This window comes from Vombatus ursinus, unplaced genomic scaffold (genome assembly GCF_900497805.2).
Source record: "Vombatus ursinus unplaced genomic scaffold, bare-nosed wombat genome assembly UNPS02008614.1, whole genome shotgun sequence".
In the NCBI taxonomy this organism is placed as follows: domain Eukaryota; kingdom Metazoa; phylum Chordata; class Mammalia; order Diprotodontia; family Vombatidae; genus Vombatus; species Vombatus ursinus.
This window is the reverse complement of record NW_020948392.1, coordinates 600,430-624,203: the sequence shown is the minus strand read 5'-3', so window position 1 is coordinate 624,203 and position 23,774 is coordinate 600,430. Positions and strand designations below refer to the sequence as shown.

Genomic DNA, 23,774 nt, shown 5'->3' with positions numbered 1-23,774 from the left:
GGAAGTGACTGGAGGATTCTATTTTCACTTTTACTACATCTTTGCATTTTTCATTTATATTTTGAATTATAACATTTAGGTTTTTATTTAGTCATGGTTTTCAGGAGGTCTAGTCATTTTTAAAACATATCTCCTAGACTGGTTTTTCAGGTCAGTTGTTTTTGATACTAGACACCTTATGTTTTCTTTGAATTTTCCAACCTTTTTATTTTTGTTCTAACATTTCTTGTCATCATCTGGAGCCATTGAATTCTATATGCTCCATTCTAATTTTCTGGGAGGGTGCTACTTGAATAAAGTTTCCCTGCTTTCTCTTCTAAGCAACCGTTTCCATTTTTTTCCTTCAAAGCTCTTACTTCATTTTGTGTCTCTTGCTTCATTTCATCCAGCTATTCTGGTTGCCCTTGTAGACAAGCTATTTTATTTTTCTCCTAAGGCTCTCCATTTTAGTTGATACAGTGTTACTCCTTTTTGGAGAGTGTTTTGTAACCATAGTATTTCATAATTGCTATATGGTTTCTCCTGTTTCCTCATATCTCCAGCCTCAGTTCTGGGACTTTGTGCCAGGGCCAGGTTCCTAACCCCTTGGGATGGGGTGGTTGAGCTCTATTTGGTGCTGACCTCAATGTCTTTAGCTCCTGTTCCTGGTTTCTACTTCCCCTAATGTACCTGTGCTTAGTATTGGCAGCTTTTAGCCCTCATAGATTGTTATGACTCACAGTTCTGTGGTCTTCAAGCTGCCTTGGAGGGTCCTTGGTCACTGCATTGCAATCTGTGGTTTCCAAACTCCATGAGAGATTTCCATTCAGAGCACTGCTGGCTTCCACCTGCCTGGGGATCCTAGTCAAATCACCACATGACAAGTTTTCATAAAAACTTAAGACCACTAAGCACTGGAAAGGATTTTAAACTCCACGTTCTTTACCTGGAGTCCATGGACCCCTCTCCCCAATGGCTGTGGATAGATTTCAGGGGGTCTATGAAATTGGAGAAAAAAATCTTTACCTTCACTAACCCCTAACTGGAACTTAGCATTTCCTTGAATTATTGAATTGAAATATGAAAGCAGGCAACAAACATCATTCTGAAAAGTATCCCTGGTCTTCACCAAGCTACTGGAGGGACCCATGAAGCAAAAAAAAAAAAAAAAAAGGTTAAGATTCCATGATCTATTTCAATCCTATCATTTCACAGGTGAAAAAACTAGGCAACAGAGGTGAAGGGATTTTTTTTTTCTAAGTCAAACTGTATCAGAGCTGAAACATGAACCAAGCTTTCCTGAAAGCCACATCCTGCTGTTTCCCTAGATTTATTAGACCAAACAGGCTCCAGTGCGCCCCATACACTGGACAGGAGCTAATTCACTGAAAGCCATGTCTGTGACACCAGAACTTTGCTCTTTTGAGGTAACAGTTCTTTTAAGTATGCTTAGTTGACTTGGTGAGAGAAAAGAGAGGAAATCAGACCAACTTTTTGTTAAGCCGCATATGACCAGACCAAATACACTGTAATAAATAAGGTTTATTGACAAATGTCAATAGAACACCTGTTCTAATATCAATTTAAAAAAATATTTTATTGGAGTCTTTTTAAAACATCTCTAAACTGCTGGTAGTAATAATTTTACTATTTGTCCTGTTTTGTAGTTCTCATGTTAGATCTTTAGAAACATCTTATACATTAAGTAACTGGGTCGTGGTACAAAAAAAGATGTATCTTTGCTTATTCATAAAATTTTTTTAATAATTTATTTTTGTTGTCCATTTCATTAGCAAATTTCTATAAATCTGTCATTTCTCTGGGAAAACTCGTTATGTTACCCTCAAGAATCAAATGATGAAATTTGAAAATACAAGATGGATTTCTCTGAAATGGAAAGGATGCTGAAATCTATTCATGGATCCCTTAGGAGGACAAAGGTGGAGTGGTCCAGCTCTAAAATCCTTTCCAGCTCCTAGTGGTCTACGTTTCTATGAATGCTTGATGTAATATAGCAATCTGACTGAAGATGCCCCCAGGCAGTTGGTCTGTGTAAAATACAACAAAGACAAATAACTCATATTAGTTAGCCAAAGAAATATCAAATGCTAAAGCAAATTTTTCAACTAGATTTTAGAAATGTCATAGTTATGTAGTTTATTTCCATTAATATTATTATGTAGCACTTTTGTATTCTAGAAAGTAAATGTACACTTGGATAATAAAAAATAATAAATATAAAATAATATACTTACGAAACATGCCTTCAAAATGATGGTATATTTACAGTAAACCTTAGCCAAAACACATACAAACAGGTCTCAAATGCAAGATTTCCCATTAAAATTAAAAGTTATAATTCACAAATGTTGATGAACCCAGTTACAGGAAAAAACCAGAATAACAAATAAAAAACCAGAATAACAAATATTTCCAAGAATCATTCTGCATATTAAAGTTACTTCTATAACTATAACTTCTATAACTGGTTCATGGACAAAGTGCTTACTTTTTTTTTTTTTTAATACTGGACCTATAATTTCTTTAATGTAGGAAACTTCAGGGAAGGGAACTCCCTCTGCCGTTGCAGCTCAGAACCTACTAAAAAATTCTTGCCTCAGAGTTACTTGGAGCACTAAACTTATATGACTTGCCCAGTTTCACAATCAGTATGTACCAGAGTTAATCAGACCCACGATCTTTCTGATGCTGAGACTAGCCCTCTAGTTACTATACCATGCTGCCTAAGTAAATATTCCAACAAGTAAAGAAAACATAAACTCTCAAACAACACATAATGAAATACAGGAAACAGAAGAAAATTGAGATAGTTAACTTCATCCTTCTATTCCCTACTGGGTTCAAGGAAATTTTTTGTATCTGCTTAATTCACTAATAAAAAGCTATTTTCATCTTAAGGTCTGATTTTGAACAGTAAACTTATTTTAGCAAAATCACATGTGGTGAATGTTGTATACACTAAGTATGTAAGTATAAATATGTATTTGTATTTTTTGTCCATTTCATAATTCTCTCTATAAGGTTTGTTCTGTGCAAGTCACTATATATATGTACACACTGATCAAGGTTGAGGTAGGTTGAACAAAAGGAAAAATCATTTCAGTACTTTGGGAACTTTAATTTTGCTGTCATTTCCAAGTAGATGAAAAATATAGAACCCTTGCTTAGTTTCAAAAACTGTACTAGTCAGTAGCACACTTATGAAGGTAGAGATGACTGTCAATGACTAATTGATTATGGAGTCCCCACAAGAAGAACCTAGTACTTTTTTGCCTTAATATACTTTCCAATGTGTTAAAAAGTCCTTAAAAATTCAGTATTGTGGGGTAGTTGGGTGGTGCAGTGGATAGAGCACTGGCACTGGCCCTGGCCACGAGGGCCTGAGTCCAAATCCAGTCTCAGACACTAGCTGTGTGACCCTGGGCAAGTCACTTAATCCCAATTGCCACCAAAAAAAAAATAGCATTATGAAATTATTTGTTCTGTGTTTTAATATGGGAAATTAGCATGCTTTTATACCAACTGGTAACTCTACCAATGCCGACTGGCAACTATTCTGCAGCTGCTTAGGAGATTTAAGAGGTTAAACAACTGCCCTGGGTTATAAAATATGCGTAAAAGGCTTGGCTTGAAATCAGGTCTTCAGATTTTGTATTCTAAAGTCTTTTTTCAAAATGAATTCCAAAGTGGGAAATAGAATCAAGAGCCTAATATATAAGGATATTATATGGTCATTAAAAAGCTATGTAGACCTAGTTACAATTGAATGACATTATATCTTTCAGAGAGTTAAAAAAGATCTCTACATAGTAGGGGTTCTTAACCTTTTTTGTCATGGATTCTTTTGACGGTCTGGTGAAGCCGATTCAGAATAAGGCTTTTAAATGTACAAAATACATAGCATTACAATGGAAATCAATCATATTGAAATAGTGATCAAAATGTTAAAACAAGTTCACCCCCTCCAGGTCAAGAATCTTTGCCATAGAGGAATTCGTTATTAATAGTCAAGAACTTCACTTAGAAAAGGAAAAGCTCAGCTTTGTTTACAAGTCAATGCATTAGTTATACTTCCTTTCCTCAATGTTCTTCTGTTATATTGACAATCAATTTACATTAAAAAAAATTAAATTCAAAGTCTTGCATTTAAGCACAAAGCTACATGCCTTCATATAATATAGCCACTAATGTTAATATATTTCTTTAAACCAAGTTGTAATTATTAAACAGTGAATACATTGATGTGGAGAATACATGACCTTTTACAAGCATATAGTCACATTTATTAGTTCATGATTAAATTTCACACACCTGTAGAACCACTAGAAATGCCTGCATCCCAAAATACCTAAAAGCCCTAACATTTATGAAGTTTGTCAATTTTAAACAAGTTCCATTTGATATAATCTTTATGGCTTTTACCATAGAAGATCCACTCCCAGAATGTTATTTGCTATATAGTTAGAAATAGTACATCACTTACTACCTTTCAATCATGAAAGAAAATCGCTGGACCTACAAAAGCAGTAAGCTAACCAATGCAGATAACATAAAAGAACATGTTTAAGTTCTATAATTATTCAGCTATATTGGTATAATTATACAAACCTCTACAGTATCACTTGTAAAGACAGGGATTCCATTTTATTAAAATGGTAATTCGGTCTAGAATGATTCCAGTCAAATTCTGAACAGTTTCTCCCATTTTTTAAAAGCTTAAACTTTAAAATATCTTCTAATAAAAAAGATAAATCTCTTTATATAAGCAAACAGGCCATTGCTTTTATAAGAATTATTTATTGTATATCATTATTGTAAAGTGGCTGTTTAATACAGTACTGTGCATAAGTTTCTCTCATCCTCAAATAAACAGAAATGGACTAAAATAAAGACTAAGCAAGTGGAACACAGATTAAAAAAAAAGGGTCATTGTGCAGGGACTTTCCCATCAACAACACCTACGTGGTCATGTTAGTCTCTCATTTATTCTGAGTATATGGCTATTTCCTCTTTCACATACGTTTTGGATTCTTACCAAAAAAAGAATAATTCTCACAGTAATTCTCACGTTACATAAATATTCTAACTAATTGTAGCACAGTAAGATTTAAATCTAGCCCATTCTTCAGTAACAATAATGTGTGATGGGTTGAACATAATACATCCAATAACAGATCAAGAAGTCTATCTACAGTTATAATGAAGGAAAAAACCAAATAACCCTAACATATTTTTAATATGTTATGATTTTTCACTTAGGCATTATGCTAAATCTGCTGTTAATTATCACTTTGTGCAACAAAACCATGTTTATCAAGAATGTGAACAAGTTGAAAAAATTAAAATCATAGAATCATACCTGCACTTTTCATATTGAAGGAAAAATACTGTATATTATCACTTGCTGATGATTAATAAGGCAAAACAGATCTGAAAATTTTGAAGCATTTTCTTTTGGGTTCTCCCTATCTAACAGCAAAGAGACATCTTACTGATTTGCCAAGCAGGGCTACCTGACTGAAAAGATGAAGCTTTGCTTTTTTTTTTTTTAAAGTATAGTCAATATATTTTCAATTGCTTTATACAGGTAAAATAAATGAGATACTAATCAGCTAAAGGGCAAACAATATTCTAAAATATACTTCACCTATAAATCATTTTATTCCATAACGTTTTATAAAAATAAATTTTCCATAATTAAAAGGCTCCTGTGTTCTTTGAAGTTGAAGATTTTGACTTTTAACATTTTACATGGTCTAAAAATTCAAAGAAACCAAATATTCATGCAAAATATCCTCAAGAAAATATAAAATATTTGCAGAAGCCAGAGTTCCAAAACAGTTTAAAACAGTGACCTATATTTAACTGTCAGCTGTTTATTATAATTTTTGCCCACATTATCTTTAAATCAGATATAACTGTAGTGTTGACGATTGATATTAAATTGGCTATCAAAAAATATATACTTTTGGCAGCTCATAAAAATTTTACTAAGTGCTGAGGGAGTAAAAAGGCAGAAAAGTACAGGAGTCCACATATCCTTTTTGTTAAATTTAATTTGTCATATGTAGAAGGTATCTATATACAATCAGTGTGCATTGTAACAGTTTCTATTAAAAGTCAATCAATCAGTTCATCTAAAATATTAACTGGCTGCATAGCACATTTGACATTATTGCCCACATTAAAAAGGAAAACAAATGGATTTACAATGAATTTTGGCTGATTTGGGTTCTGATGTGTTCACAAAGGTATTTTTTTTAAACCAATGCATCTGAAAAAAAAAGTTTTCAGAGCATGCAGTTTAGATAGTACATGTCATTACTACAAACAATCACAACACTGGCTTTTAAAAAAATGTATCTAATAAAATATCCAATATAAAAGGAACCCTAAAGGATAATATAATGGAATAATGTTCCCTTTCCCCATTTTTACATTCTAAACAGTGATTCCATCAAGACAATTTATTAAAAAGTGTTGTTAATACATTGATTTTTGTCCTTTTTTATGACAAGAAGGCCTGAGTTGGTGGGGAAAGGAACAGTTTAAAAAAAGCCTGAGAGGGGGAGGGAAGGAAAGCTCATTTAATTAATTTACAATAATTTACAGCTATTTTATTTTGTAAAAAGGCATTACAATTTATCACAAACAAGAATTCCTGGATATTTTACAGTCATAGGTACAGAATTTAAATATTCAAGCTTGTGATGAGAAGCGGCAAGGTGGTCGCAGTGTACAATGTAAACAAGTAGCTTTGGAAAGTGAACAAAGTCCTTGAGAGTTCTTTGCTAAGGAAAAACAAAACAAAACAAAACTCTTCATTCCTTCCTGAAACATGATTACAGGTCAGTGTGTAAAGTTCATTTACAAACATAATTTAAATGGAGTTCAGCCTAAAATCACTGACACAAAGAATTTTATCCAGTCTAAATGGGGCAGTGTTGAGGTCCCTGTAAAAAGTAAACATTTTCCATTATTTAAAAAAAAAAAGTGCTACAACACTTTGTAACACAGTGCAGCATAATCCTTAAATACAAAAATATTTTTCTTCTGTTGGGATAATAGACCTTGCATCCTGGAAAGAAGTAACAATACTGCTACTGATGGAGGATCCTGTCCTTATCTTTCAAGTCATGTAAGGCAATTACTGTGGTAATTTACGATATATGGCTAAAACAAAGTCCAGACGGGCAATGTCAGTATTTGTTATGTTTTCCGGCTACTCCAAGTATGCTCAGGTGTACTTTTGTGATCAGATGAATGTTCAAATGGAGATCTATGACCTAAAGGTGATCTTGAGCCATAAGGAGACCTCTGATCCAGTGGTGACCTAGGGCCACTACTGGAGGCTCTGTGGTCCATCTGCCAATCTGAGTGATACCGATAATCTCTTGAAGTTTTATGGTGTGAATATTCAGAACTTGATCGATGATCTGAGTGCAACCGGTGATCTGAATGAGAACGGTGGTCAGAATGAGATCGGTCTTTTAAACTTCCTTCCAAAACTGATCTGTGATCCCTACTCCTATGGTCATCCATTTTTCTGTGTTTATTATCATTGTAGTATCTGATGAGAGAGAAAATAAGTCTATTAGCAAAACTAAAGACAGTACTTAAAATTAAATTTTACTAATGCAGACTTATCATGGAAAACAATTCACTGCTCTTTTAAATAATGCATAGGTTTAGCATTTCATATCAGGAACCATGAATTCTTGCTATAATCTAATAAATGCCTAATAATAAATAATTATAATAAAATAATAAAAGATTTTAAAAATAGCTTTTTATGTAATCAATTAACAAGCACTTACCATGGGTTTATTAAATTGAAATGACAATTGGGGAAAATAACATTTATTCTTAAGACATTGAAAACTTGTAGGATAAGTATTGCTTCCTTCAGTGAATTCATTCTAAGCTTTGTAAATACACTTTGGTTGGAGTGTAGGGGTGATTCACAATAGTGAATCACTTTCTAGTGACAAAGATTATAAGCTTGAGAACTGGACTTAGGCCTAAGATATCAAGTTGTCCAGCACCTTCATTTTACAAATGAGGAAACTGAAGCCTGGTGAGATTAAGTCCATAGCTACAATTGGTTTTTAGATTTTAGAAGATGAATTTTAGTAAAATACTATACAAAGCTTTTTAGAAAAGAAACACTAATATTAGCAGAGAGAATAAAATGTACATTATTTCATAAGACATTTACTGAAACTAATTTCAGGAAATTTTCAGTTTCAGAAAAAATTATTCAGAAGTTTCAGGAAAGATTATTTGACTTATAATAGTTTTGTGTCCTACTGTAACTTTGTTTTTAAAAAAAGCAGAGGAAGAATGGGTTTTTTTCTTACTGGGTAATTCAAAAGATACAATATGAAAAAAGTTTGAAGACAGTTTTTTTTACTTATAAGTTTATTTGAACATATTTATTTCTCACAAAATATCTTTTATAAAATGAATGGCAAAGTTTACCTGCTTTCTTGTTTGTAATGATCCCACTCCCGGTGATCTTTACCATTGCTAAAGGATGAATACGATCTTTTCCTGGACTCATTCTTTTTGTAAGCATCTCCCTGATGCCTATCTTTATGGTCATGATACTGAGACAAATGTCTGTCAGAAGAATAACTGTCCCTGCTGCTGTCATCATGATTTGTGTTCTCTTTTAGTCTTTCCACATCTGTGTAAAAAGAAAAAAGTCTGACTTATGTTTACAACATTAAGGAACACTAAAGGGAATTAAAAATAACTGAAACACTGATATCTCCAATTCCCACCCCCCAAAAAGCAAAGTTCAATTCCTGAATGGAGCCAGATAAATGTTTGGTAGTAGAAGGGAGGGGAGTACTACTTTTTTAATCGAATGTGAAAATAATTAGAGGTAACAGTAGTATTTCTTTTCTCTTCACTATTTGCACAGTTCCTACAAAATAATGTCATTAAGAACTATTCATAAATATGGAAACTGGAAAGATTATTTCATTTATGGCTAATATCATAAGGGTAGTCTATGATACCTAGAGCCTGGCAATTAGGAAAACTAAACATTTAAGCTAAAATATTTTTACAAGTTTTTATCTAATTAGGCTGTATTAATTATTAACCACAAGATTCTAAATAAAATAACTTTCAGTAATCTTAGAAATGACTTAGGAAATGTAGCTGATGTATAATATATATTCATGAGGAAACAGAACTATTTAGCTCTAACATATAAATACACCTGGATGGCAAAAAACAACATGAAAACAATAATTCGTGTTAATAAGATAAACATACAGTTAGAGAGCAAAACTAAAGTGTTTTAGAATGTATACAAAATATTTATGTTTCTTTTTGAAAGGCAACAATAAATAAAACTAACCTGGATTCCTAATCATATGAGTATTCATGCTGCTGCTGTTCTGGTCATTGTTTTGCTGCAATAAACATATACATGTAAAAATTATTAAAAAACATTTCTGAAATAATTTTTAAAAATTTCCTAGAAAAATTAATCTAGGAAATGATAATGTATTTTTGTGCAGTCATTCTGATGCTTTACAAAAGCTTGTCAATTAGTTTTTTCACTGATTCTTCACTGCCTGGGGATTGCAGTGGGGATTGCCTGGGGAAAGAGCCCCAGGTTTTGGGTCAGAGGATACCAGGACATGAATCCAGGCACTTCTACTTAAGCAAGTCACTTCATCATTCTGGGCTTTAGTTTCCTCATGTGTAAAGTAAGGGGACTGAACTAGACAGCTTCATAGATACTTCTGTGATCAAATCAAACCATTATATTATCTATGAAGAAGAGGGATAATTTTGCCTTTTTCTCTTTGACAATGTTTAATACCTCAACTTCTTTTTCTACTCTTACTGCTACAGCTAGTATTTTAATACTAAGTCAAATAATAGTGAAGGAAAACAGCATGCTTGCTCTGTTTCTAAATTCACTGAGAAAGCTTTCACAGCATGTCTCCATGATAAAGCTAGCTTTTGATTTGAGATATATGCTTCTGACATGTAAAATGCCATGCCTTTGCATTTTAGGAGTGGTGTGTTTTGTTGAAGGTATTTTCTTGTTCTATTTATATAATCATCATTTTTGCTAATTGTATGACTGATTATGCTAATTGTTTTCCTTATGTTGAAATATACTTGCATTCCTTTTACAAAATTCAACTCAATAAGCTCTTATCAAATGCCTATTACATACTAGGTATGATGCCAAGAATACGAAAGATGAAAAAGAAATATGAAGTAATATCTCCTTTCAAGGAGCTTACATATTATCAGATCCTAGTGAATGGTTGCTAGTTGCTATTTTCTCTCCTAAAATTTTATTTGAATTTTTATATCAATATTCATTACTGAGAGTGCTCTAGGGCAGCGCTTTTTTTTCCCCCCTCCTTTTTTTGGGCAAGGCGATCGGGGTTAAGTGACATGACAGGGTCACACAGCCAGTAAGTATCAAGTGTCTGAGGCTGGATTTGAATTCAGGTCCTCCTGACTCCAAGGCCAGAGCTCTATTCACTGTGTCACCTAGCTTCCCCTAGAGCAGCACTTCTTAAACCGTGGGTTGCGACCAGGTGCTGAAGTGGAAAAAGTTTAAGAAGCCTTGCTCTAGAGTTATCTTTTTCTGCTTTACTCTTTCCTGGTTTGGGTCTCTCAGTGGTATGGAGTTTTATTTTTCTATTCTTGAGAACACGTTTTGGGGTAGTATGGTAATTGTTCACTATCTTATAGCTAGTGCTAGGGAAAGAAAACCCATTGTTTATAATTTAGGATACATGCCATTAAAAGGTTTTATTTTGTTTTATTTATTCTGTAACAAGTTAAGACAAGGAAGAAGTATCAGTTAGCTCAAAGAGAAGGATGTCTTTTGAAGATGACTCATATCCCACAAGTACTTAGAATATATAGAAAGCACAGTCATGATAGGTTCAAAACCAGTCAGTGGCCTTGGGAAGAGTTTGTTGCATTTTGGGGAAGAAGAAAGACTTCCTAATCTACTGGTCTGTCATTGGCCTTTGAAGTCTAAGATGGAGCAGAAATCATATCTTTCGGTATTTCAAGAAATAAGGACCACAAAACATGGGGATTAGATGTAACTAGGAAAGAAATAGTAAAAAGAGCACATTGAAGACCAAAAGATAAGGAGTGTATTTTCAAAAGTGAGCTCTTGGGGAAGATGTGAGGGAGAAGGGCAGAAAGAAAGGAAGGAATAAGGGGAAAGGATTATTATTAAATACCTGCTATATGCCAAGCACTATGCTAAGTGCTTTGCAAATATTTTCCCATTTGATGCTCACAACAATTCTGAGCCATAGGTGCTACTATTATCTGCATTTTCCAGTTAAAGAAACTGAGGTATTCAGGTTAAGTAACTTGCCCAGAATCACACAGCTATTTGAATTTGATAGATTTGAATTCAGCTTGACTTCAGGCACAGTACTCTATGCACTTTATGTACCATGTGGGTGGTGCTATTAGTGCATAAGAAAGTTTATCACTGGCAAGAAGGAACACCTTTATCAGAGAATGAAACAAAGGAGAATGGTTAAGGAGATTAATATTAAGGGTTTTGAGGTGTGGAGCAAGAGAGAAGCAGCAACTTAGGGTGAATTGCCTCTGTTGTCTGTGAGGCATGATACTTGGCTGAGAGGAGAAAAAAAGGTATTGCTGGAGGCTTGAACATTTGATAGAGTTCCCTTTTTATGCAGCATTTTGGTTAGTTTTGCCAATGCTTTTTTCTCTCTTATGTATTCTTTATTAGAAGAGATGACTTACTGGGTAAGGGAAGGATTCATTCACAAATGAAGGTGATGTAAAAAGAAAAACTATCAATAAAAGTTAAATATTAAAATAAATATAAAACTAACAATGGCTTAGCACTTTTGTCACTTCTTTCAGTAGTCAAGGATGCAGTTCATCTGGGCCAAGTGACCTGAAGTCATCACAGGAAACTAAATCCTTTCTTATTATCTCCTTCCTTATATGATAACAAATCCCTATTAACCATTTTTGTTTTGGCAATTGCAGGGCAAAGGTCATTCTTTTGGAATGAGAAAAAGTAAAAACTGAACAGCTCTGCCTTCTTTCTGCTGTAAGTAATCTTTGTTCCATCCACTCTAAGCAGAAGTACTGTGCCTTCTTTGATTCTACTCTTTTTCTCCAATATAGCTTTAAAAAATTTTTGTTTGAATTTTCCTAAACTCTTGAAACTATTTTTTAAAACACTGAAAAATGCTACACTCATATTCATACTCTGTTTATCTGTCCTTATTTTTGACCTCTTTGCTTATCTTTTAAAAATCTAAGTTGGCTGGTGCCAATCAGATATTACGGAGAGTAGCAACAATGAAGAAAAATAGTATTTCAGACAAGAATAATTCCTTGTGCATATGCTCAAATAGCTTCAGATAACTCCCATTTTCCTTTCTCACTGGAATTTTCCCCTTTGTATCCAAAATTACACTCTTGAGTGTCCCATCTCTTGTGGGCTGATTTTCCCTACATAATTTTAGTCCCCAGGACCTATCCTGACTCTAAGGATTGAAATGGGATTTACTTCTCTATCCTGAACTCTGGAATGAAGTAGTCAATCTCCTAACCCACAAAATTCCCATCATTCTTACCTCCAACACCCAAAATCTCACTGTCAGAATCACACTCAGTATACAATTTCCCCTTGCTGGTTTTGAAAGATGAATTATCATTAAGGAGAGTAAAGAAATTATTAAGTGTTCTGCTTTTGGCAGAGTTCCAAAAGATTTCTAGATAGGATGATCCCTTACTAAATTCACTATAACTGAAATTGCTACCAAATTATACCTATGTGCTAGGCTTGAGATCTATCTCCCTAACTCTTTTAACCTTTTTGTTCAGGTGTTCTATAGCATACTTAATGATAAAATCACTTGTTTCCACCTCCACTGATCTTTACCCAAATGCTATGCTTTCCTTCTCGAGTTCCTGGATTGCTTCACATTATTATACTACACACAATGCTACCCAACCCCAACCCACTTTAGTCTATCTTGTTCTGTCTGAATAAGGCATATTATCCTTTCATAATCATATTCCAATCATGAGTATCATCTCATCAAATCTCAGTGGTACCTAAGATGTCAAATTTGCTTACTTGCACTACATTAGTACACTTATCTACTTCTTGCTTTTTATCTAAACTGTATTTAGACATCTGAGGTCATAAGTTTTTACTCTTGGCTCTCTTCTTGAATATCTTCCTCTTGTTATTCTTGTCTGAAATACTATTTTTCTTCATTGTTGCTACTCTCCATAATATCTGATTGGCAGATCTACATAGGCATTTTCCCTTCTACTTTATTTTTATAGCTTAAAGCCCTTTTGATTAGATTTGCAGGGAAACCTGTTAATACAATCTTACTAATCTTGATTTGGTGTACTGAATCCCTGGGCAGGAATCTGTCATCCCTATATTTTAAGCCATTGTTGAGAAGCTCAAAACCCATTTTCAAGCACTCCCTCCTTAGCCACCATTTGCTTCCTAACTCAATTTTTCTCTTTTGCTTCTCTTCCTTGGCAACAGTAAGGAAAACACAACCTGTGCCTTAAGGTCTTCAGTTTGTAGCAATAATTTTTAAGGTTCCTTCTGACAGTCACATTTATGCCCAGGCTAATCACTGGAAGTGTGAAGTAGTCATCAATTTTGATAAGAGTTCAGAAGTTTGTCTTCAATACATACCAAGAAAATAACAGGATTTTCTGCTGGTATTAGATTAACGAATCGATGCCTTAGTACCCATCAGTAAGAAATTACCAATCGCTACATCTTTTTGCTTTTTCCTGTGATCCTTAATGACTATGGCAAAATGATATCATTACTTGGAGGGCAAGGTGCTGCTTCTTTCTCACATTATTCATCTTGCTCTTCAGAAAAAACTTCAAAAAATGTTTTTATTTGTTTGAATTCTGTCCTTTTCCCTCCTTTTCTTTGTGATACTTCTAATCTTCAAACGTCTAACAAGAGTGAAGTCTCTATTTCTCCATTTTCCCCCATTAGAATCCTACTTCTGTTTTCTTTGGGAACCCATCATTGTGCCTAACAACTAGGAGTGTGGAGAGACATCCCTCAAATCCCTTTACCTTCTCTTCCAGGAGGGAGCCTAGTCTACATTTAGTGAGGTAAGGGTAGGAGAAATCTTCAGTGCAGCACTTAAAGCCTTTCACAAAATGGCTCCACCTTACCTTTACAACATAAACACATTCAACTTTCCAGACAGACTGGCTTACTTGCTTTTCTCTGACCACCGTTACCTCTTGCTTCCATGCCTTTCCTCACCTCCATATCAAAAAACTCCTACCTTCAACAGGATCCTTTCCTAATTACCTCTTCAAATAACCACACACACATATATTTGTCTTATCCATCAATATGATGTAAAACTGAAGGCAGAAATTGTTTCTCATTTTGTTTTTGAACCCCAGAACTTAGCAAAAGATAAATGCATACTAAAAACTTGTTTGATTAGAAAAAAAAGACCTTGTCTGATTAGAAAAAAATAACTACATGTGGCAGTTTCCAAAAATTCTACTTTCCTCTCCATTGTGAATTTACCTTATTCATATTTTATTATAACAATTTAATCTGATTCTCTTACACACATGCTTTTTTTTTCTGCCAACCTAACACATTGGCATCTATTTATATAGTTAATTAAATTTAAAAAGGAGGAATTTATAGCAAGATAAATTGCATTAAAATAACCTTAAAACACACAAAATACCTGGGAATTAATCTACCAAGATTCATTCATGACATATAACCACAAAGCATTATTTATGGATGGGATGGATATACCAGCATAATAAAAATGAAAATAGCAACTAATTACAGATTCTGTATTATGCCAATCTAACTTACAAGTATTTATTTATAAAAGTAGAAAGAATAACAATTTATTTGAAAGAAAAAAGGTCTAGAATCTTGAAGAAAATTAATTAAAATGATGTGGGAATGAATATGACCTAACACTATCACATCTAAAATGATTATTATAAAAATAACCATCAAAACTATTTGATAGTGGTCGAAAAATAGATCAGTGGAACAGACTACATAAGCACAACTAAAAAATAAATGAACATAGCAGCCCAGTATTAAATAAACTCCAAATATAAAGTACTGAACTTCTTATTTGACAAGAAATGCTAAGAAAGGTAGAAAACGGTGTGGAAGAAAATAAATTTAAACTAGTACTTACGATATGTAAGACAGTAAGCTCCAAATAGATAAGAAACATAAACAGTCACATTTAAAAAAATAGAAGAAAATGCAAGATGATACTATTAACAAGCATGACTATAGTGGGAATTCTTTTATAAAAAAGGGATAGAAGTGACAGATGAAACAGACAACTCTGACTACAGAAAATTTTAAAAAATGGAATCAACAAAAAAATCAAAGCAGCTAGAATAAGAGAGAAAAATCTCATCAGATCTGATACTCTTAATACTTCAGTGGAACTTACTGATGTAAGTATTCCTGCTAACAATATAGAGCACAATCTATTCCTGCTTGTATATCCTATTGCAACTATAGTTCATACGTTCCCCTAAATTTTCCAGGGGCAGGGATCTACCTAAAGTTGTAGGCTGCTGTTCTTGCATGGGATATTTTTCAGTTATTCCTTAGCCTACACATGTTAATATCACACTTTCATTTTTTATAAAACATTTCTTGGATAATATCCTTTAACTTATTTCTTCCCTGGTTTCCTTCAAGTCCCAGCTAAAATCCTTAGGACAGGAAGTCTTTCCTAATACTTCTTGACTCTACTGCCTTTCCCCCGTTAGTTATTTTCTATTTGTCTTGTAAATAGCTTATTTGCACATTGTTTTTGCTCGCTGTCTCCCCCACCAATTGTGAGCTTCTTGAAAACAGGGGCCATCTATTGCTTTCTGAGCCCAGCTCACTGTCCATTTATACTGTCTATACAAGATACACACAGACATACACCCCTGAAAGACGGGGGGGGGGGGGGAGAAAGAGAGGAGGGAGGGAGAGACAGAGAAGAGGAGAGATGAATGTATTCTACAGGTTGTCCTAACTGAACGACATAATCTTAGCAATAGGCATTATTCATCTATTTGGTTTTTCCTGTGTGAATAATTTAGACCAAAGTCTTGAGAATGATTAGAGATCTCATTTAGGAGACTCTGCAATGATCTGGTGCTTAATGTAATCAACACAATGCCAAAAGGAACACCTAGAAGACCTTACCATCTACAGGTAATCCCTTTTTAATTTGAACTCTGATAGATCTCCCTCCATTACAGCCTTGAACACTTTTGACAGGCATCCATTTCCCTATTTAATGTTCTACTTGATATTGGTAATCAGAAGGTCAAACAAAGTTATCTTCTATGTTTATATTTTTCAAAGAACTTCATATAATTATGACATGCATGGGAGACAAACTGTTGTAGAACTTTTAAGGTGGCATTTGCTCTACCAAATCGAATGCCTGTCTCCTCAACAATGGGATCCTGTATTTTGAACATCTTTCGAAAATCTGCACGATGGCAGAAATGTAGTCTACTGTAGAATATCACACATGCTAAAGCTTACCAATACCTTTTAATACCCTCAACAAGCCTGTCTTTGATGCATATGCAGGTTATTCTCATTCAAAAATCTATGTCGATGGGAAAGTATTTCACCTTTTAAAAAAATTAGTTAAACAATCTTTTCCCCATTCTTAGCATCTTTCCCTCCTTTACATACACTAAGAAATGACTCCTCAATGCCCTCAAGATTGTGTTGATCAAATATAAAACAGAGTCTGTGTTGAATGTTTCTACCAGGTTTGTTTTCTTCAGCACCAATTCTGCTTTCTCAAAAAAATACAACTAAGACTATCTTTGATGGTGGAAAGAATTTGTTATAAAAATTAAAAACTTGGAATTTAAAAGTTAAAAGGTGGAATTTAAAGAAAATGTATTATATAACCAGAAATGAGGTAGTATGTGTCTGTATGTTTGTGTGTGCATGTGAGGTTTATGAAAAATCCACAAGTCTGAATAAGACACCATACTACAGTTGTGCAATCTTAATCCTGCATGTTTTTTGACCATAAAATGTATGATGGTACTTATTACCAAAGATATGAGGGGCTAAGGGTTATAGAAAATTCACTTCTTGACATTAAACAACTTGGATAAATATTTTACTTAACAGACTAGTAGATAATAAACTTCTGTCTCTATAGAATTTGTATGGAATAGGAATTAAAATTCCTGCTGTAACCAGCAGTTTAAACTTCAGGAGCAAGGTTCCTGAAAATTAAGTTGACTAAATAAAACATTTTGGGTACCCTTAAAAAAACATTTCTAAGGCTCCATCATAAATTGAATTCATAGACTTTTGAATGACTCTAATTTTTAAGGTACATAAAATATGTTTGTAAAATGATATTCAAATATCAGAATGTACTAGGAACACCTGAAATAAGATTAAGCACAGAAAATTCCCCAACTAGAGGAAAGCTGAAGCCCTAATGCTAATAGTCCTTGAAATTCTTTTTAATGTGTCTTTTTTTTTGGAAACAAGCAGTTGGATTGGTTAAGCTTTCAATTTTTTAATATTAAAAGATTGTTTAAAAGATTTTTATATGCTTATGTGGTTTCTTTTGAATAGGTGAAAAGATAATGAAAATTATTTTCAGATTCTTTGAAATGACTGAAAAGGGAAAATAAACATTTTACAATACTGTAGAACTTTGAATACCTTTTAGTAAGTAATTATAAATTTTACTTCAGGTTTTCCTTAATGGATGAAAAATAGTTTATAATTTTTCTAGTTAAATTCAACCATAAGCATTAGTAATTATGGGGCTAGTAATTACAACCTACTGGGGGAAAAAAGTCATCTTAAGAACTCCAGTTACTTTTTAAGTAACAATTTGAAATTTCAAGAGCATCAACTTCTGTGTTCATGTTTTATAAGATGCATTAAGTTTTGGAATTGTGTTTTGATGAATGTAGTGATGATAAAGAATATGCAGAAAATAAAGAAATTACACAGCAAAAAAAAAAATTAGATCTTGTCCATCCTTTGTCTGCATATTCTTCCACTATCATCCATCCATCCCTTCTGGATGACTTAATTGCGTCTCTCAAAAGCGTCTTTTTCATTTGAGTGCTTCTTTCTGTTTTAAGGAGTGATATGATATTGCTCATAAGCTTTCACCAAGATTTAACAAATGAGCTTATATTCCTAACTAATGTTGACTGTCGCTCCTCCACTTGACAAGGATATCAACTGTTTGCTGACTGATGGTTTTTATGATATTTTGGTCTCCATGCTTTGGCAATTAATTCATACTGATTAAGCTTCTATGCAAAATTGCTACAGTCCTGTCATTTATTTCTTATGTTTTTTTGCCATCTTATGTATGATGAGTTATGGGTCATTCATTTATTTATTTCACTGTACACCAAATGGGAATTTGTTAAGAAGCTCAGCCAGAGTTCTCAGTCTGCATTTTCTGCATTTCCCTCCCTGGATCCCAAGACCCAATTTGGTCTAGTTGTACTGCAGTAGGTACTTCACGGTTGGAGCAGAAACTTAATTTAACTCCTAAAACAGGCCATGCTGCCCCCTCAGTCTTAATAGTCCAAGCAGTTCTAATAGGGCAAGGAAGGGGGTAGATGGCATACAGTCCTGCTGCTGGTATGGCAGCTCTATTTTTACTTTACTTAGAAAAATACAGTTCTTCACCTTCTAGGGAGCAAGACAGAGAAAAAACGTTCTCAGTAAGAAGAGGCAGCTGGATAGGCCGCTGGGGCCAGTTCTGCCAATCCTAATATGATGGATTATTTAAACAGGATGAGTTGGTATTATTTAATTGCGTGACATATATTTTTCCTTATTTCTGTGACATGCGTTGGAGCATAAGCTGTTATTTTTCTTTCAGTCTTTTTGCAAACGTGTATCATAAGTACTAACATCCTCTCATGTTTTGCAAAATATTTCTCTGAGGACTTTGGACTTGTGATAAAAGCAACTTCACCAACTCCTTAAGTTATCTCTCCAAATAGAACCTATAAGCCACTCTTCCATTTAGCTGTACTTTCCTGGTGTCTTCTTGTTTTGTTTATAGTGAGAATATCAAGATTGCTAATATTCATTACCTTCAGTAGCATGTCTAACAGTTGGTCTGTGCATAAACATCTCTCTCTATCTTTAGTGTATCAACAGCTAAGTTAAGGTTTATAGATATTCTAAAACTTGTGTGATTATTACTTCTTCTCTGATAAAAGTCTGATATACAACATATTATCAATTTATACATATATATCAGACTAAGAACCATTGCCTGTTGGAATGAAGCACCTAGATGGCACAGTAAACAGAGTGCTGGATCCAGAGTTTGCAACACCTGAGTTCAAATCTGGCATCAGGCACTTATTAAGTAGGGCAAGTCACTTAACCTCTGTCTGTCTCAATTTCATCATCAATAAAATAGGAATAATAATAAGATCTAATTGTTAAGAGTTGTTGTGTTGATAAAATGAGGTAATATTTGTAAAGAACATTGCAAACCGTAAAGTGCTGCACAAATGCTAGGTAGCTATTATTAGATAGAGTCAAACAGCATCAAAAAGCAGTTTTCAAAAGAATACAAGTAATGAGTACTAAAGAACAGAAAAATTAAAAAGTAGAATAGACTAAGAAATAAGCACCCAGTGTTAGCTAAACTAAAGAACATAAACCAGTGGCAAAAGTAGACAGAACTGCTGGGAAAACTGGAAAGTATCTGACTGTACACTACAATAAATTCCAAATGAAGTTAGCTAAAAATAAAAAGTGACATTACGCAAATATTAAGACAATCATTAGTAATTAGATTTTACCATGAGATAGAAGTGACAAAAGAAAGACAAAACAAATAACAGTCACTTAATTAAACAACCTTTGCAAAAAAAAAAAAAATGCAAGGAGAATATGAAAAAACTATTTATGGAGAAAATGATTTTTGGATTAATCATCTCAGTTAAAAGTCAGATATTTAAGATACACAGGGAACCGAGAAAAATAAAGTCTAAGATTCATTCCCTAGTGAATAAATTGTGAAAGTATATAAGCAATTTTCAAAAGAAAATTGAAAATCTTATTTTTAAAAGTCATCCATAATTATTAATAATTAGAAATATAAGCAACTCTGAACTCTAACCTCATACACATTAAATTGGCAAAGAGAAGTTAATGGGGAATGTTAGTGTTGAAGGAGAGTGCAAGAACACTATTGGACCACTGAGAACTATTTAAAATTATGCAAGAAGTTACTAACATTATCATACTCTTTGACATAAAATTTGGAGTGAAAAACTGGAAACAAATAGGTACCCACTGATAGGGGTATGTGAATGTAATGGAAAATTAGTGTGCCATTACAGACATATAGTTGTGAAAGAAAATGTTTATGGGTAAAGGGGCAGGAGGAGATGGACTTGAGTTGAATAAAGAAATCAACTATAAAAGTGATTTGGAAGACTTTGGAATTATGAGGGCCAGAGACCGAATTTGAGCAGAAGGAATTTTAGAGGACTTGAAAAGCTGAAGGACAAGAAGGGTTGGAGGTGGAGAAAAAAGTGTTAGAGAGATTTAAAAAAAAAAAAAAAAAGGATGTCCTAGAGCTCAGTAAGAACTTGATCTAAAGGAGAAGCAAGGTGAGGGAGAAGAATCTCAGTAGAAGGAATTGGGAAAGGAAAGAAAAAAGGAGAGAGACTGAAAACCCAAGGTAAAGGAGAAACAGCAGCAATGCCTTGAGCTGAATAAAGAAAAGGAAGAGAAGTGGAAAAAGAAAAAAGACTCAAGGAGAAAGTAGCTGATAAGATGAGGTAAGTAAAATAAACTGTCTAGACAAGGTAAGAGGTTAGAGAGGGGAAAACAATGTACGTGGCTTTTAAGATTTAAGAGAAACCAAAGAGATTATCAAATATTAACAAAATGATAGAGTAACAAATTTAGAGTTATGTTCACCCAAAAGCAGTTTGCAATTGTGATTTTACACAAGAGTTCCTAGCAAGAAAGACAAAACTTAAGTAAGAACCTTACTTCTAGCAAGTGTGGCAAGAAGGAAACATTTTGCAGTTGCCTACACTGATAATGCAGTGTTTATATTTCTTTTGACAACCAAGTGACTGCTAAGAGCCGACTGGTTTCTGATCATTAAAAAAAAAAAAGAGGATGGAGAAAGAATATTCAACTTTCTAGGTTATCAAGGACAAAATCTTCACTTGAAAACTGGAAGAACTTCAGTGTGAAAACTGAGAAGGGAAAAGGGAAAGAAGAAGTAAAAGGAAATCTTGACTTATGTCAGGAGGTTGGAATGACATCACAAAAAAAAGATAAAACAAGGTAGATTTTAGTTATAAAACTAATTTGAGGGTGCTCTTAAAGAAAAGGGAGCTAGATGCTCAAAACTGGTTATTGTCCTCCAAGGAATGATTATTATATAATTCTAAATATTTTGTCAGGAGAGATTACTTAATAGCTAGAAACTAGTAGTAATGATGATTCCTGCTGAGGGGATATTTAGGTACCTACTTATTGACTTGATAACAAAAAATGGATGTGGTCTTCCCAAAACATGCATTCAGATAATCTACAAAAACGTGTCAAAATAAATGAATATTGTCCTCCTTAGATGATTCATTTGGGTATAAATGATAATGCCAGAAGGAATATAAAGCATTGTTCAAGATTATAAAGTTCTGGGCAAGAATGAAGACTTGAGACAAAAAGTCACTGTTGCTAAAGAGAACAAAGGAATAGAAGGAAAAAAACATTTTTATTATGTGAAAAATTGGTTAAGAAGCAAGTATCTGAGAATGGGATTTAAATCTCTGAATCATGTCCTAAAATAAAGGAACAAGCTCTTGGACAGGCATGAGACATTAAACCTAGAGGGGTGATGGAGGCAGCTTTTATCAGTTTGAGAGCTGACTGTTAAAAAGTTTTCAGTGTGAGGATTTATACCTCAGAAATCCGCAAATGCCAGAAATCAGGGCTTGATCTGTTATCGTATTATTTGTCTAGACATAACAAAGTAATGGAGAAAATGTTAATGATGAATATTGAACTTAAAGGTGTGTTGTACACATATATTTTCCTCCTGAAGAGCCAGCTCTTAAAATTTACCACCACACTCTTGGATATACCTAACTAGGGCTAGTAAGAAATTAACTGCCCAAATTCTTGTACACCAAATTTATAAAATGAAAAAGGAAAAATTCTACCTAAGGATGAAGCTAGACACAAAGAGTTGTAGCTACAATGTAAGAAGAACGCTAACTGATGCACCCAAAAGTTCAAATGATAAAATCTAAGAAAAGAATCAGCAATAAAATCAATGGCCTCAGATGTCCTTACATATTTGCACAAAGGATGAGAAAAAAACAACATGAACTAGAGACCCTAGGACAGTGAGAAAAATATGACCTCATGGCTCAAATTGCTGATACAAAGGGGATGACACCCCTGACTGGAATATAGTTCTGGAAGAATATACTTTATTCAAAAGAAACAGTAGGATGGGATAACATAAGAAAATATAATCAGGCCAAAGTTCCTGCATGAAACAGTAGTGAAGGAGCCCAGAAAGTGCCAGTTATGAACTTGGCCCCCAGCATCTTAGTCAATCATTGTCCCCATAAGCCATGAAAAACAGGCTACGAAGTGAGGGATGGTGATTACACATCAGAAGCAAGGCAGATTCTGCATAAAAGTAGAAGAGCAAGTCAACCAAGTTCCAATGCTGTTTACTGCACAAATCTCAGATGCTGGAGCCTGTGTTGGTATTGGTGGATATCGTGTGATCCGAGATTCTATGGGTCCGGATGTAGCTCACTCCCTTACCTACAAACATCTGAGGAATCCTTTTGGTAATTGTGATCCACACACTAGCCAACAGTTTGAGAGCTGACTGATTGTACCCAAAACTCTTCAGAATTTGTGAGCTGTGTCAAGAATTGTCCTTTTCCTTTCCTGGTGTAGTTACAGACTTATAAAACAATCTAAATAACGAGAAATGGACATGACAGACCCTCTTATCTCTCTAATCAAGTCCCAAATCGAGCCCTCTTTGATTAGTAGCTCCAAACATAGGGTGAAATGAGCAAGATGAAATTTAGTAGGGATAAATGTAAAAATCACATGTGTGTTAGAGTGAGCTTCTTAATGGCAAGGTTTTTTGTTTTCTTGCCTTTCTTTGTATCCTCCACGCTTAGTACAATGCCTGGCACATAGTAGGCACTTAATAAATGCTTACTTGTTGATCTGACTAAGAGATAAACTTCACAAGTATAAGACAGAGGGGAAATAGTAGTTTGTTTGAAAAAAAAAAAAAGAAGAGGTTTTTAGTGGACTGCCAGCTCAATATGAATCAAATTATGGTATGTGGCCAAGAAAGTGAATGTGATCTTAGGTTACAATGAGAGAGTCATAGCTCCAAGGAATAAGTAATAGTTCTGTTGTATTCTGCCTTTGTTAGACCCTGTCTATTCATTTCTAAGTGACACATTTCATGAAGTACAAAGATAATCTGGAAAGCATTCAGAGGAAGGCAACCATGATGATGAAAGGCTTCAAGGTGAATTCTGAAGAAACTGGGCATATTTAACTAGGAGAAGAGAAAATTTAGGGGACACATGAGAGCTTCTTTCAAGCATTTGAAGGGGTGTCACCTGGAATAGAGATTAGACATGTTCTCCTAGTCTTTACGAGAGAGATA

At 34.0% G+C, this 23,774-nt stretch overlaps 1 protein-coding gene across 4 annotated transcripts in view; it reads right to left on the bottom strand.

Moving 5' to 3' along the window:
- Positions 1-4,781: 4,781 nt before the first annotated feature.
- LOC114034228 (chromodomain-helicase-DNA-binding protein 1) overlaps positions 4,782-23,774 on the bottom strand; it is a 118,445-nt gene continuing 99,452 nt past the window's right edge. For all 4 annotated transcript variants that reach the window (XM_027849827.1, XM_027849828.1, XM_027849829.1 and 1 more), the window contains 3 exons: positions 9,374-9,428; positions 8,482-8,689; positions 4,782-7,570 (listed from right to left, as the gene is read on the bottom strand). In XM_027849827.1, coding sequence (XP_027705628.1) covers positions 7,210-7,570; positions 8,482-8,689; positions 9,374-9,428 — 624 coding nt within the window. In that variant the 3' untranslated portion in view covers positions 4,782-7,209. The remainder of the gene's footprint in view (positions 7,571-8,481; positions 8,690-9,373; positions 9,429-23,774) is intronic.